The sequence below is a fragment of the Onychomys torridus genome, chromosome 2 (genome assembly GCF_903995425.1).
Source record: "Onychomys torridus chromosome 2, mOncTor1.1, whole genome shotgun sequence".
Taxonomy (NCBI): domain Eukaryota; kingdom Metazoa; phylum Chordata; class Mammalia; order Rodentia; family Cricetidae; genus Onychomys; species Onychomys torridus.
In genome coordinates, this window is record NC_050444.1 from 22,959,802 (window position 1) to 22,975,784 (window position 15,983).

Below are 15,983 nucleotides of genomic sequence, written 5' to 3' on the forward strand. Positions count from 1 at the left end.
GTAATTCTGGTTCTCCCTTGTTTCTGAGCTTTAAAAAAGATATTTTAATATGATGAAGCATATTAATATGGTAGAAATCTATTGTGGATGTATGCTGTCATTAGCTCTCTAATGAAGATCATAAAATTATTTATCTTCAAATTTATGGCCTGACAGAAAACCAAGACCTCCTGATAAGGTGGATTGCTATATATACTGAAATAGTTTCTTATCATTAAATACTTGGAAGAGAAGACACATTTTTGAAATGTGATTTGGCTGGTGATTTTTGTCAAGGATAGAGGGTCATCTAACTTCGTATTGTCCATTAAGTTAATGTACTCAAACACAGGCATGTCATGGGGAGTATGCCAAAGAGACACAAGGCATATTTAAATGTACTTGCACTGCTTTTATTATTGGACTTGTTTAATCCCATTATAGAGATTTAAACTGTTCACATGGAATATTAAAACTAGTGCCACACAAAGAAAAACACACACACCAACTTTGTTTTAAAAGAACCATTATTTATTAAGAAATTATGTGCTGAGTGTGCCTACAGCCAGTGGGATGGTCTCTCCCATTTCCACTGCACAAGACAATAGCCAAGAGTATTTGGAAAACACAATGCTTGGGAATGGAGGATTCTGAGGACTAGGAGATGAGATGGAGGGGTGTGTGCACTAACTGAAACTTTTGGATTCCAGGACAAGACAATCTTTTCCTTATTAATATACTTCTCATCTGCTCAAATGCTGAAAACTGTCAACAGAATCTCAGTCAGTCTCAAGGAATAGGTGATGATTGGATCATTTCAGCTCACTAGTGCCAAGCATGCTCACATGTCAAACCAAAGTCCTTAAATGGTTGCATCACTTCTGAAATAACTGCATTCTTTTATTAATAAAATGGTGCTTATATAGGGCAGAAATATAGCTTTTTCAAATAGTTTTCCACATGTTCTAAGGTACTTTAGACTATAAATTGAAAATAAATTATAAAAACTAGCATACAATGTATATTCTCTGTATGACATTGTTGGAAACAAGCTTTAAATGTTGGATTGCAATACCACATGACTAGGTGATCAACAATGACACATGCTAATCATAAAAATAGCTTTTACAAATATACATTTGTATACAGTGTCTCTCTCACCATTCATTAATGTCCATCACACTTTAAGACTTAAAAAACATAAATAGCAAGAGGGGAAACACATTTACAATGTAAACCATAAAACAACAATTGTACAGCCTGTAACACAGAAGAAATGGCATGTCTAAAAGTGAACAATACTGTCCATATGACTAGGACTTTTATATAAACTGAATTGGAGGTGCTGCTGTTCAGAACGAAACCACCTTTGACATTTCTCCACATGTCACAGTTTCCTTTTCTTCTTTTACAATATTGTATACAACTTCAGATCACTTTATCTGTAGAAACTGAAGAGAGAAAAAAAATACTTTAAAAATGCAGGGATTTGGGATTTGTTGTTTTTATCATGTGTTGATACAAGTTAGATCTGAGGAGTAAATGAGGAGAAAACTAAAGAAATAACTATAACTTCAGGTCATATATATTTTAAAATAATATTTTATTAATTCTTTGGGAATTGTTTGCATGAATACATTGTAGTGTGATCATATTCACCCCCTACTCATTCTCCAATTCCTCCCAAGACTAGTCTCATACCCTTTTTTCCTTGCTCCCTCTCTCTTCCCCTCCCTCCCTCCTTCCTTCTTTTCTTTCTTCCTTTCGTGTAAATTTGATCACATCTACTTTGTTCTGCCCATGTACAGATGGGTATGGAACCATTCACTGAAGCATCTAAGACATAAGTTATAAAAATACACTAATAAAAAACATTGATTAGAAAGAGATCTACAAGTCTTCATTGACCCCACATATGTAAATGCACATTTCATCAAAACCTTATAAGTATGTGAGAGTGAATTGTCCTTTGTAATTTATAGATTCAAAGATTAGTTTATTATGATACTATTAATAAGCAATGTGAAGAACTTTATACAAAATATATTGTGTGGAATTTCAGAAATGGTATAATTGGAAAATGTTATAAAATTTATAGATATACTGTGTTAATCAGTGACTCGTTTTGAAGATAGATCTGGGCTCTGTGTTCTAATATCATACTTGAAAATAAATGTTGCAGTGAAGTCATTTGGGAGGGTTTACTGAAGCAGTAGTGTATTAACTTAAATACTAGGACAGTTTTTTAAATAAACAGGTCACCTAATGTTTCTTTTAATTAAAATTTTTGAATTAAAAGCTGATTTGAAATGCTTTTCTGATATGTAATTATTTTCAATTATGTGTAGTTTTAAAATAATAGTGGCTAATGAGCTAATACAAATGTGCTATTGTTAACTGTGAGGTGTTCCAAAAGGTCCCATCATACATTGAAAACTAATTTCAAAATAATCATAAATTGTATCAATTTTACAATTTTGTCAAAATAAAGAAACCAAATAAAACCAAAAAATTAGACTTACTCTTCTCCAAAAAACTTCAAAGGTCTTGGCCTCAGATGGAAAAATAATATCTATGTCAACAACGAAAGCCAAGGACAAGACTAAATTTGGTATTTACATGATGCGAACTGCCCTTGATGTGTTCAGAGGCAGATCACTGTCTTACACAGTCACCTTTAAACAGAACTCTGTGGACTTAGGTATCATTTCTCTTTCTCATCCTGTTCATATTTCAAGCTAATGACTACTCACAAAGAAGCAATGCCAGTAATGTGAGATGCCATTCTCTTTAGTAAATGCATACTTTTAATTATACAAAAATTCAACTACATATGAAATGTTTATTAGAACATAAATTATACTGTTAATATTTTTGTATTAAGAAAAAATTCTGTCAAAATTTTTTTCTTAAATACTTAATGTAATGTAATTGTCTTATGACTATACTATTTAGGATGTACACTGAAAAAAATTGATTAAGTCACAAGGTTTCAGTTTTCAGTTTTGTTTTTACTGAAATCTACGGCTATTATGTTGGAAGTCTATGAAAGCTAGATCATAACAAAACATTTACTATATTAGGTGTGAGGAACTTTTTCATTCAAAGACAGACTATTTGTCAAAACAGACAAATGAAGTACCTATAAATAGGTTTCTAAATATATTAAGTTACAGTTTACATTTGCAAGTTTTCGGTGCCAAATCATTAGTTAATGACTTTTACAAGTGCTTTGTGGAGTTTGATGCATTTATATGTATTATCTTAAAATAAATGTCTTACAATTTTGATTTTCAACCTCAATACATTTTACTTACCTAAATATTAAGAAGTGTTAATAAAACTTGCATCTGCATAAAAACAACAAGCTAAGAATATGACACAAATGTATTTTGATACTGTCTTTATTTTCTTTATTTCACTTGTTTTTTTTTAATTTTCTTCTGTCATTTCTTATTACTCAGTCTATACTATATGCTTCTTAAACATTCATTTATAAATTAAAACATTCAGTCATGTTCTCATCTAATTCTAGGATGTGCTCCTGTGTATAGGAAGAATCAATTTGGCAATAAAAGCATAATGTTTTGAACTCATGCTTCATATACTATATCATATAGGATTATGTGGAGTAAAGTAAATTTTGTACGTAATCTATAAGTACATACCAAAATGACCAATTAGCATTGTGAGAAAGAATACCTTAAGCAAAAAAATTAACCACAGATGAGTGCTGTTGTGTCAAAATCAGGCATTATAGTATTAGCGGCTGACTGGTAATACATGCATGCTGGAGCTAAGGCAGCTGAAGTGATTGTAATCACACTTTCCCCAGAGCCTGAACTAATCATTTTCTTATTGCAAATGGAAAATGCTGAAATTGCTGTTGCAGCTGTGTTTGTGAAGTTTATACTCATTGTATTTCTCCAGGTTAAGTTCTGATAGATCACATTGATTTAGAATATCTACACACCATCCTGCACATTTCAGAAATAATAGGAAATCTGACAATTATCTACTTTATTAAAAAAGAAAACACCAGGCTGTAGACTTTTGTTCATCTTCTATTATTTTTTGTATACCTTTCTTAGTTTCCTCCTTGTTCTTTAATTATAAAAAATTTTATAAAATGATGATTGTAGGAGGAAAAAAAGAGGGCTTGGAAACAATTTGTTGAAATCTTTCCATCTAGCTTTAAAGTCTATCACTAGTATAAAGCGAGAGCTGTATTTACTTTACTTAGTGTTGTGCTGTTAATACCTATATGGAAACAAAATATGAATATAAATTTCCTTATCATCAAACAATGAAAAATATATTTACAAAGATTTCCTAGAATTTCTAATGTGAGAAAAGGTTTCCCATTGGCTTCTAATGTCCTGGAAAAAGGAACAAGCTGTGACATTCTAGATGCCTTTTCCCCCCTAAGGGAAAGAGTCATTTATGAAGTTGGTTTGCTTAATATAATGAAAAACTAATTGTGCACTCTTGAATAGTGGGTAATTTATCTGCTTGTTGTATGGAAGCTTTGATGCTTTTAAAATAAATTTGCTTGATGATGAATGTTGCTTTCTTTTTTTTTCAATTCTCATTTCTTTTATTTCTGAAAATGACACAGGAAGTCACTCAAACTGGACTGGATTCCTCTACTTCTACTTGACAAAGATGAAAAGGACAGCATGGACCACAGGGCAAGTTGGTTTTTTTTACTGTTAAAACCCATGGATTCATGTATGTTAAAATAATGAGGCACCGTAAAATGTGGAAAAAAGACACCTTTACACAATTTTACCAAAAATAAATAATACTTTAAAACACAGTTTATGTATTATCATTTATCAGAAATGTTTGTCTTTCTAAATTGGGATATGTAACTGATAAGAAATCAAACATTTCATATTGTCTATTCAGTACCCTTAGAAACAAAATAAGAAAAAATATATAATATTGACTACAGACATGACAATAATAAGTACCTTAGCAACACTGTTGACATTTCTTTGGTAATTTCTTAGACATTCATTTTTTATGAATGTTGTTATATTGAGCTTGAATACAATGCTCATTACATAAGAGATAACAAATGTTATATTTCTAATAACAGATTTTCATAATCTATGTTTATTATTAGTCAGCCATATCAATAAACTCTTGGGAACCAAATTTCTTTTTACTATCATACCCAAGAATCACCTCATATAAACTGTAATTGAATGAGAACCAAGTTGGCAAATAACTTTCATGATTGGTCAAAAATGAAGGCACTTGGGACAATATAGATATGAGGTAGATCACTGAATCTACCCTGAGAAAAAAGATAAAGAAATAATAAGATAAATGGGTAGATAATTGAATCTACTCTAAAAAGAAAAGGGGGAACATATAAAAATGACATTTTAAAAGGAACTACTTGTTTTAAATAAGATAAGTAATAATTTTTTGTCTGAGTTTATCAAATATTACTGGAATGGACATTGTCAAAATATATATAATGGAGTTTTTATCTGAGTCTGTCAAATGTTAATGGACTAGACATCGTTAATGTAATCTTGACAATCTATATTGTATATACTTAATGGATATAATTTTTCTTGTTTTAGCCATAATCTTTTTTTAAATTTTAGACAAAAACAAGGGAAATGTGGTGGTATTGTGTTCCCCGAAATATTATGCCCACTAATAAACTTTTCTGGGGTCAGAAAACAGGACGGCCACAATATTAAACATAGAGGACAGGCAGTGGTAGCACAAGCCTTTAATCCTAGCATTCCAGAGGCAGAGATTTACCTGGATCTCTGGGTGTTCAAGGATACAGCCAAGCATGGTGACTCACGCCTTTAATCCCAGGCAGTGATGGCACAAAGCTGAAAGATATATAAGGCGTGGAGACCAGAAACTAGCAGCATTGGCTGGTTAAACTTTTAGGCTTTGAGCAGCACAGTTCACCTGAGATTGATTCTGGATGAGGACTGAGAGGCTTCTAGCCTAAGGAAACAGGACCAGCTGAGGAACTGGCGAGGTGAGGAAGCTGTGGCTTGTTCTGTCTCTCTGATCTTCCAGTGTTCACCCCAATAACTGGCCTCAGGTTTGATTTTATTAATAAGAACTTTTAAGATTCATGCTACAGGATGTCCTGTACTCATTAATCAGAAAAACCAGAGAGTCTTGGAGGAAAACTTAGTTGTGTAGACCCAAAAACTGTCCAGAAAGGTATCTTAGTGTTAGATAAGAGCCTGGCCTCTGACAGTCATGCTACTACAGATAGATACATCAGAAGCCCAAGCATATTAAACCATAGCCAATTATGTTTTAAATCCATGTTCTCCAAGAAAAATATCTAATCCTAATTTCTAAATTTAACCATTTGGAAGAAAATGCTTAGGCCAGAGATTGGGCAGGTTTAGCTATCAATCTGACAGCAAAATCAGGATCATATCTTCTGATTTTTTTTTTTTTTTTTTGCCACTCTGCTAGTTTCCAATACTGTGAGAACACTTCTGAGTAAAATCCACTGAATATAAAAAAGATTTATCGGCATTGTTGTTTTAGTTTCTAAGGATTTAGTACATGGTTGGTTGGCCCTTTTAAACCAAGTATTGCTTTTAAATTTTCAGTAAGGATGAAATATCACAGAAGAATGACATGGTGGATTATTTGAATAAGCTTAGGCTCATGTCTAATACTAATACACCTTTGTGATACTTCTTGGATGAACACAAATTTCCTACTCATGGCAGTTGAGAAGCAGAATTAAAGAGAGGGGGTGGGGACAAATTCTACCATTTAAAAGCATGCCCAGGTGACTGAATACTCCAACCAGAGTCCACCTCCTGATCACTCATTCAATTACAAACCTATGAGTGCATTTACCATTCGATGGGGTTTGCATCCTTGCAATCCAATTACTTTTCAAAATCATCATTGGCTAGGAATAAGCCTTTAACAACTAGACTTTTAGAAAAACATATATTTTCAGCATTCTAACATAAGTGATTATTAAACATCTATTTGTCATTTGCCCGAGGTATTGATACCTAAGGTTTCTGGATCTTTAAGACTGTCTCAGACTCTCGTCTGTAGAGGAAAGTGATAAGACTGTGGATCTGCCTATTTACTAGCTGATCTTATTTTTATTTATGAATATTTGCCTCATGCATTTTCATGTCTTAAAAAGAAAACATTAATACACGTGTCAGTGCATATTATTTTTTTGATTGAAATTGAACAGAAAGAGTGAGAGATTATATCATTTTCTCTCTATATAAATGAGTGAAAGTGTTAAGGTCCAAGGAATTTGAAAGACAAACGGAAGAAGCTGCTAGAGTCACTGACTAGAATCAGCAGTCTTACTTCCTGCAGAAATTCTTAGCATTGCTTTCAGTCACTAAGTCTATTGAACATCAGAATTGTCAGGTGATCTTGTTAAACTTATATTGCTAGGTTCTTATTTACTTGTTCGATGGCAAGTCCCAGATGGAATTTCTTCTAACTTTTTCTTCACTTTCTCAGTCCTTGAGACCAGCTTCAGTTCACCCTTGAGAGAGGCTGTCCTTAGAGGGCCTTTGAACTCCTACACATCTGCTGAGTGTGCCATCCTGCCTGTTCTTTCCCCAAGGCCATGTCTCGGAATTATTCACTAACTGACAGTCTTGAGAAATTAGGTAACTCTTCTCAGTAGGGCATCATCTATTTCTGAAATACACGTAGTCACTCTCTGGACTCCTTGCGATTTGCTAGATTCCTCAACTTCACCTTGTCTGTGTGATGTGACCCACTGCATAAGGATCTACCTAGCCTTCAATTTTGAATGTGTGTTTTGAATTGGAACTTAAGAAATGAGAGCAAACATCTGGTCAAATGTAATAAAGGTCTTTACTTCAAGAATATACTGGCATCTGATAGCATCCCTCTGATTTTTGCTGGCTATGTAGCTTTAGAAGGGACACTGCTTACTTGAATAAAAGTCAAAGTCTGCTGTATTAACTATAAATACTGGAAAAACTAAGTTCCTGTGAGACATTAACTGCAGTGATTCTTGACAAGATAAGTCCTGGTCCACTGTCTTCAGGGAGTATTGGCTTTCATTGTTTCTCCACTCCACTTTTTCAATTTAATAACCTCCTCTCATCAAGTTATTTTTAACTATTCAGATTTACAATCTTAGCCAATTGTTCTGTGCAATAATTTTCATCTTTCTTCATTTTTTCATCAGAAAAAGTATAACCAAAAGACAATGGGGCTTTACATTATGGTGGTTCATAAATAAATATCCACAGCATTTAGTTTTGATGTCTATGAATCAATATTTTCTATAACCTCTTAGAATTTGAATGACTATGTATAGTACGCCAATATGCTTTATGTTTTCTTAAAAGTGAAGTAAAATATAAAAGTATTAACATAGTTATAAAAATAAGGGAAATGGAAAAAAGATTGTTAATTTAACCTTATTTAATTCATATGAAGATAAAATATAAGAAAATAAAACACCAGTGAGTTTCATTTATGCTTTAGTTTAGTATACATGTTTAGATTATAGGAGTAATATAAAGTGATTCTTATTGATTTAAATATAATTTGCTAACATATATTTAAATTTACAAGTGTCATATCCTTACTGAGTATTCAGATGGAATGTGGGCTATCATATGTAATTTTTAAAAATCTATGTTCAGAGTTAACAGTATCATTTCCTCTGTGTAATCACTACTTTTGCTAATGCTGTCATTAGCACGGTGATTTATGCCTAGACACACAGATCTTATTTGTATTTGGAGTACATTTCTTTTCACTGAAATCACAAATTATTTTCAAGTGAAGGGCAAATAGTATTTTTTCTTTTGAATTCACTTTTAGGATTTTTTTTCTTAGTGACAGAAAATATGAACATGTCTTCTCCCCTGCAACTCCAGAAATACGTAAGAGTAGCATGAGAAGGTAGATGAGCAGGTAACACAGATTACAAAGAGCAGTACCTAGAACTTCAGGGCTTTCCACAATGTCAAGGTAATGGCTTTGTGGCTGTTTCTCTATATACCACAAGTGACATCAAATTCTTCACGTCTGCTTCCAGATGTTCATGGTTAGACAAAAATTCTTATCCTCATTATAAATCTATTAAATGTTCAAACTATGTATTAAGCCAAAATCTACAGAGTATGGTGATAATTCAGAGAGCTGATGATAGCCATAATGAAAAGTGTAGACATATCAGTGGCTCTCAATTAGATAAAATGGGGCCATGTCACATCCTGTGCATGGCAGAAGAGAACAAGTTGGAGAACAATTCTAGATGGTGGCAAACTGCTACTAGAATATTACCATAGGAGTCATAAGGTTCATTTTGACTAACTAAGGTCAGTTAGTTTGGGGAACCACATATATACTGAAGAATAAAACAGGGTCCAATCATTAGAAAAACCCTTAAGACTGGACAGTGGTGGCACATGCCTTTAATCCTAGAATTCAGGAGGCAGAGGCAGGTTGATCTCTGTGAGTTTGAGGCCAGCCTGGTTGGTCTACAGAGTGAGTTCCATGACAGGCTCCAAAGCTCTGTCTCTGAAAAAAAAAAAAAGAAAGAAAGAAAGAAAAGTCCTTAAAATGACCTCAAGAGATTTGTTCAAGCAAGAGGATGGCTTAGAGTCGGGGCTTCTGAGTGCTTCAGCTAAAACTGCTTTAATCTGTTCTAAGTACAGATTGGAATAGTCTAAAACTTGAGCTACAGCATGAGAATGACACAGAGTCTTAAGTTTTATGTGTACAGCAGGTGTAAGCTTATGAAATACTTGACATTATGGTTTGGGCATGGTTTGAATATGTCCTTGAGTTTTGGGCCCTTGTGCTCAGTGTGCTGTGTGGATGTGTAGATCTTTAAGAAGTGAAGCTACCAGCAGGCACTGAGGACACTCACCTGAAGGGGTTTGTGGTAGTTCTCATGGGAGCCTGAGGTTATTCTTTCAAGAGACTTGTCAGGAAAAATAACAAGTCTACCTCATCCCCTATCACACTGATGTGTTCTACCCATCATGCAAAATGCTGTAGCTTTCTTATGACATCTTCTACAGTGCCTCTGCCAGACCTAGGACTCTGAGGATCTGATACCATGCCCTAGAACCTTCAGAACTGTTACCTAGATTTCATTTTAATATTAGCCAATACTGAATATTCCTAGATAGTGTTGGGGAAAGAATAATACACCATATATGCATATTCAATTTTGTTTTAAATTACATACAGTGAGGCATATATTTGGCCAATATTATTCTCTGATCAAAGTATCCTGTATATGTTAGACCCAGACCATAGATTCCCATCCTTTCCAGTTGTGGGAAGAAACACAAAGGGAGGTCCAGTGGCCACAGATGATCTGTGTGACCCTATGGGGAAGGAGAAAAGAAGAAGGCACACAGGGAAAGTAGAAGAACCTTAATAGGACCTCCATCCTGAACTTCACCTATATGCAGCCATTCTACCAGTAACTGTGTGTGTATGTGTGTGTGTGTGTGTGTGTGTGTGTGTGTGTGTGTGAGAGAGAGAGAGAGAGAGAGAGAGAGAGAGAGAGAGTTCTGTTGTAAGCTAGTTCAAAACCACCTTAATTAAAAAGTTGCTTTAATCATCTATCTAATGATGATCTTTATTGATAATACTTTTCAGTTAAGTAAAAAGAGAATAATAAAACTGACTATTGTGGATTATATAATTTTACATAAAATTTCTGTGTCAGGATTTAATTAACTCAGCACTAAAAATAACTTAATTACATTGTTAAGTTGTGTGATTTACAAGAACTTTGGAATTCAGTTATACATACATTAACTCACTAATGTGACTATATGTATTTACAAACTACATCCTGATAATTTATGATAGTTGTAATGATTGTGTGTCTTAGGATCACTGACATTTTCACTTAATAGGGAAGACTGACAAATTTTAGTAAGTTATTTTTAACGTAGCAATAATAATTTTGTTGTTACTCTAAATTGTTTCAGTTCCAGGTCAAATGTTAATTAATACTAAGATTATTAAGAACCTTAAAATTTCACACATCTGATTGCTTTATACAGTTACTTTTCGAATTAGCTTTGGTAATATAAAAAAGAAATAATTTTATAATGAAAAGAAAAATGTTATTTAAAATAAATATATATATATATATATATACAAATACATGTGTGTGTGTATACATATCCATGCTTTTCAACAATTCTCATTTATATAATGTATGATTTTTTTACTATTCAAAAACAAGGATACAGTAAAGCTATTCTAGTTTACAGTTGGAAAAAATAAATGGGAGAAAGCATTAAAGAACAAAGTGAAACCTTTAATCCCAGCACTCGGGAGGCAGAACCACAGTGTATCTCTGTGAATTCAAGGCCAGCCTGGCCTACAAGGTGAGTTCCAGGACAGGCTCCAAACCTACACAGAGAAACCCTGTCTCAAAAACAACAACATCAAAGAACAAAGTGACGAAATTTTTGCTATTGTTCTGTTATATACTTTGTTTTTATCTTTGTACTTGAGAAGCACTGGTCAATTTTAAAAAAATATTAAGTCCTATAACTCTAGAATATTTCCAAAATATCCTGATAATTCAAAAGCTGCTGAATATATAGAATCTTGAATGATTTGGGAGCAATTTTAGAGTCCCATAGTACCATGGATGACAGTGATTATTTGCAGGAATAAAAATAGAAAGAGAACACACACAGAAGTAATCAGAAAATGCGATTTTCTGCCTTATGACCAGATCATACTCTTGGGGAGGGGGGCGCTACACTTTGAAAAAAAACTTCATGAAACAGGTTTTGGGATCAGATCATTTATCTAGATTTTAATTTCTTTATTATAAGGGAATCTAGCATTTAGAGATTGTGTAAATCAAGATTATCCTGAAGTAGATCAAAGGTAAATAAAACTGTGGTGCATTTTAGTTCAATATACTGAAGAAGCAATTAGGTATATGCTGATTTTTCTCTTAAAAGCTACCTGTGGACAAATCATACTTTTTATTTGAAGAGATGTTTCTTTGTCATCAGTTTCTCCATTAGATCTCAGAAAGCTATTCTTTCCTGTCCATCCAAATTTCTATTTCAAACCAAACCTGAACTCTGCTGTATACAGATGAACTTGTGCCTTATTAGCCTAAGTATTTGTGAGTGCATTAGGGAAAATTTGTATCTTCAAATAATCCAATTAAATACATTTTCCCTACTGCATTCACAAATACTTAAGCTAATAAGGCACAAGAACAGTCACCTGCCCAAAGTATCAATGGAAGTGGTAGAATGAAACCAGCAGCAAGATTCATAATTCTGCCCCTATGTGAGTCCTATAATAAGTAAATAAATAAATAAATGATCATATTGGTTTAAAAAATACAACAGAAGGAAGGCAGATACATCCATGAAAACACAGGTAATAGATAACACCACAGCAGTAAACCCCAAAGAAGAGAAGTACACACACACTACCACCAAAAAATAAAAATAATAACAGGAATGAACAATCATTGGTCATTAATATCCCTTAATATCAATGGACTTAACTCACCTATAAAAAGACACAGACTAACAGAATGGATACGAAAACAGGACCCATCTTTCTGCTGCATACAAGAAACACACCTCAAATTCAAAGACAGACACCTCCTAAGAATAAAAGGCTGGGAAAAGACTTTCCAATCAAATGGTCTTAAGAAGCAAACTGGTGTAGCCATCCTAATATCCAGCAAAATAGACTTCAAACTAAAATCAATCAAAAGAGATGATGAAGGACATTACATACTCATCGCAGGAAAGATCCATCAAGATGAAGTTTCAATTCTGAACATTTATGCCCCAAACACAAGGGCACCCACATATGTAAAAGAAACATTACTAAAGCTTAAATCACATATAAAACCCCACACATTAATAGTGGGAGACTTCAATACCCCACTTTCACCTCTGGACAGATCGGCCAAATTGAAACTTAACAGAGACATACTGGACTTCACTGATGTTATGGCACAAATGGACTTAATCGATATCTACAGAACATTCCACCCAAACAAAAAAGAATATACCTTTTTCTCAGCACCCCATGGAACCTTCTCTAAAATTGACCACACACTTGGCCACAAAGCAAATCTCAACAGATACAAAACAATTGGGATAACCCACTGTGTTCTATCAGACCACAATGGTTTAAAGTTAGATTCCAACAACAACAACAACAACAACAAAAAAAAAAAACCTACAGAAATCCTACAATTTCATGGAAACTGAATAATGCTCAACTGAATCACCAATGGGTTAAGGAAGAAATAATGAAAGATATTAAAGACTTCCTAGAGATCAATGAAAATAAATACACCACATACCCAAAATTATGGGATACTATGAAAGCAGTGCTAAGAGGGAAATTCATAGCACTGAATGCCCACATAAAGAAGCTGGAGAAATCTCATGCTAGTGACTTGACAGCACACCTGAAAGCCCTTGAACAGGAAGAAGCAAAGTCTCCCAGGAGGAACAGAAGCCAGGAAATTATCAAATTGAGAACTGAAATCAATAAAATAGAAATAAAGAGAACAATACAAAGGATTAATGAAACAAAGAGCTGGTTCTTTGAGAAGATCTACAAGATAGACAAGACCTTATCCAAACTAACCAAAAGACAGAGGGAGAGCATCCAAATTAACAAAATCAGAAATGAAAAGGGGGACATAACAACAGACATTGAGGGAATCCAGAGAATCATCAGGTCATACTTCAAACAACCTCTACTCCACAAAACTGGAAAATCTAAAAGAAATGGATAATTTTCTGGATAGGTACCACATACTGAAGTTAAATCAAGACCAGATAAACCATTTAAATAGTCCAATAACCCCTAAGGAAATAGAATCAGTCATTAAAAGTCTCCCAACCAAAAAAAAGCCCTGGACCTGATGGTTTCACTGCAGAATTCTATCAGATCTTCAAAGAAAACTTAATACCAATACTCTTTAAATTGTTCCACACAATAAAAGAAAAGGCATATTACCAAACTCCTTCTATGAGGCTACAATTACCCTGATTCCCAAACCAAACAAAGATGCAACAAAGAAAGAGAACTACAGACCAATCTCCCTCATGAACATTGATGCAAAAATACTCAATAAAATTCTGGCAAATAGACTCCAAGAACACATCAAAACAATTATCCGCCATGGTCATGTAGGCTTCATCCCAGGGATGCAAGGGTGGTTCAACATATGAAAATCCATCAATGTAACACACCATATAAACAAACTCAAGGAAAAAAAACCACATGATCATCTCACTAGATGCAGAAAATGCATTTGACAAAATCCAACACCCCTTCATGATAAAGGTCTTGGAGCGATCAGGAATACAGGTAACATACCTAAACATAATAAAGGCAATCTACAGCAAGCCAACAGCCAACATCAAATTAAATGGAGAGAAACTCAAAGCAATACCACTAAAATCAGGAACAAGGCAAGGCTGTCCCCTCTCCCCCTACTTATTCAATATAGTACTTGAAGTTCTAGCCAGAGCTAAAAGGCAACATAAAGAAATTAAGGGGATACACATTGGAAGGGAAGAAGTCAAGCTCTCCCTATTTGCAGATGACATGTTAGTAAACATGAGTGACCCCAAGAATTCAACCAAGGAACTGATACAGCTAATAAAAACCTTCAGCAACATTGCAGGATACAAGATCAACTCAAAAAAATCAGAAGCCCTTCTATATACAGTAGACAAACAGGCTGAGAAGGAAATCAGAGATACATCACCATTTACAATAGCTGCAAATGTTATAAAATACCTTGGGGTTACTCTAACTAAGCATGTGAAGGACCTATATGACAAGAACTTTAAGTCCCTGAAAAAAGAAATTGAAGAAGATGTCAGAAAATGGAAAGATCTCCCATGCTCATGGATAGGCAGCATTAACATAGTAAAAATGTTGATCTTACCAAAAGCAAACTACAGATTCAACGCAATTCCCATCAAATTACCAACACAATTCTTCACAGATCTGGAAAGAATAATACTCAACTTCATATGGAAAAACAAAAAACCCAGGATAGCCAAAAGAATCCTATACAATAAAACACCTCTGGAGGCATCACAATCCCCGACCTCAAGCTCTACTATAGAAGCTACTGTAATAAAAACAGCTTGGTACTGGCATAAAAACCAACATGTGGACCAATGGAATCGAATTGAAGACCCTGAAATTAACCCCCACACCTATGAACATATAATTTTTGACAAAGAAGCCAAAACTGTACAATGGAAAAAAGAAAGTATCTTCAACAAATGGTGCTGGCATAACTGGATGTCAATGTGCAGAAGGCTGCAAATAGATCCATATCTGTCACCGTGCACAAAACTTAAATCCAAGTGGATCAAAGACCTCAACATAAATCCTGCTACTCTAAAACTGATAGTAGAGAAAGTAGGAAGTACTCTTGAATGCATTGGCACTGGAGATCACTTTCTAAATATAACACCAGTAGCACAGACACTGAGAGAAACAATCACTCAATGAGATCTGTTGAAAGTGAGAAGCTTTTGTAGAGCAAAGGACATGGTCAACAAGACAAAGCAACAGCCTACAGAATGGGAAAAGGTCTTCACCAACCCCACATCTGACAGAGGGCTGATATCCAGAATATGTAAAGAACTCAAGAAATTAGACATCAAAATGCCCAACTGTCCAATTAAGAATTGGGCTGTAGAACTAAACAGAGAATTCTCCACAGAGGAAGTTCAAATGGCTGAAAGACATTTAAGGAATTGCTCAACATCCCTAATTATCTGGGAAATGCAAATCAAAACGACTCTGAGATACCATCTTACACCTGTCAGAATGGCTAAGATCAAGAACACAGAAGACCACTTATGCTGGAGAGGATGTGGAGCAAGGGGAACTCTCCTCCACTGCTGGTGAGAATGCAAGCTTGTACAGTCACTTTGGAAATCAATATGGCACTTCCTTAGAAA

General features: G+C 34.3%; 1 protein-coding gene across 11 annotated transcripts in view; it reads right to left on the minus strand.

Moving 5' to 3' along the window:
• Positions 1-488: 488 nt before the first annotated feature.
• The window catches only part of Ralyl (RALY RNA binding protein like), a 669,774-nt gene continuing 654,279 nt past the window's right edge, over positions 489-15,983 (minus strand). For all 11 annotated transcript variants that reach the window (XM_036177971.1, XM_036177968.1, XM_036177966.1 and 8 more), the window contains one exon: positions 489-1,430. In XM_036177971.1, coding sequence (XP_036033864.1) covers positions 1,408-1,430 — 23 coding nt within the window. In that variant the 3' untranslated portion in view covers positions 489-1,407. The remainder of the gene's footprint in view (positions 1,431-15,983) is intronic.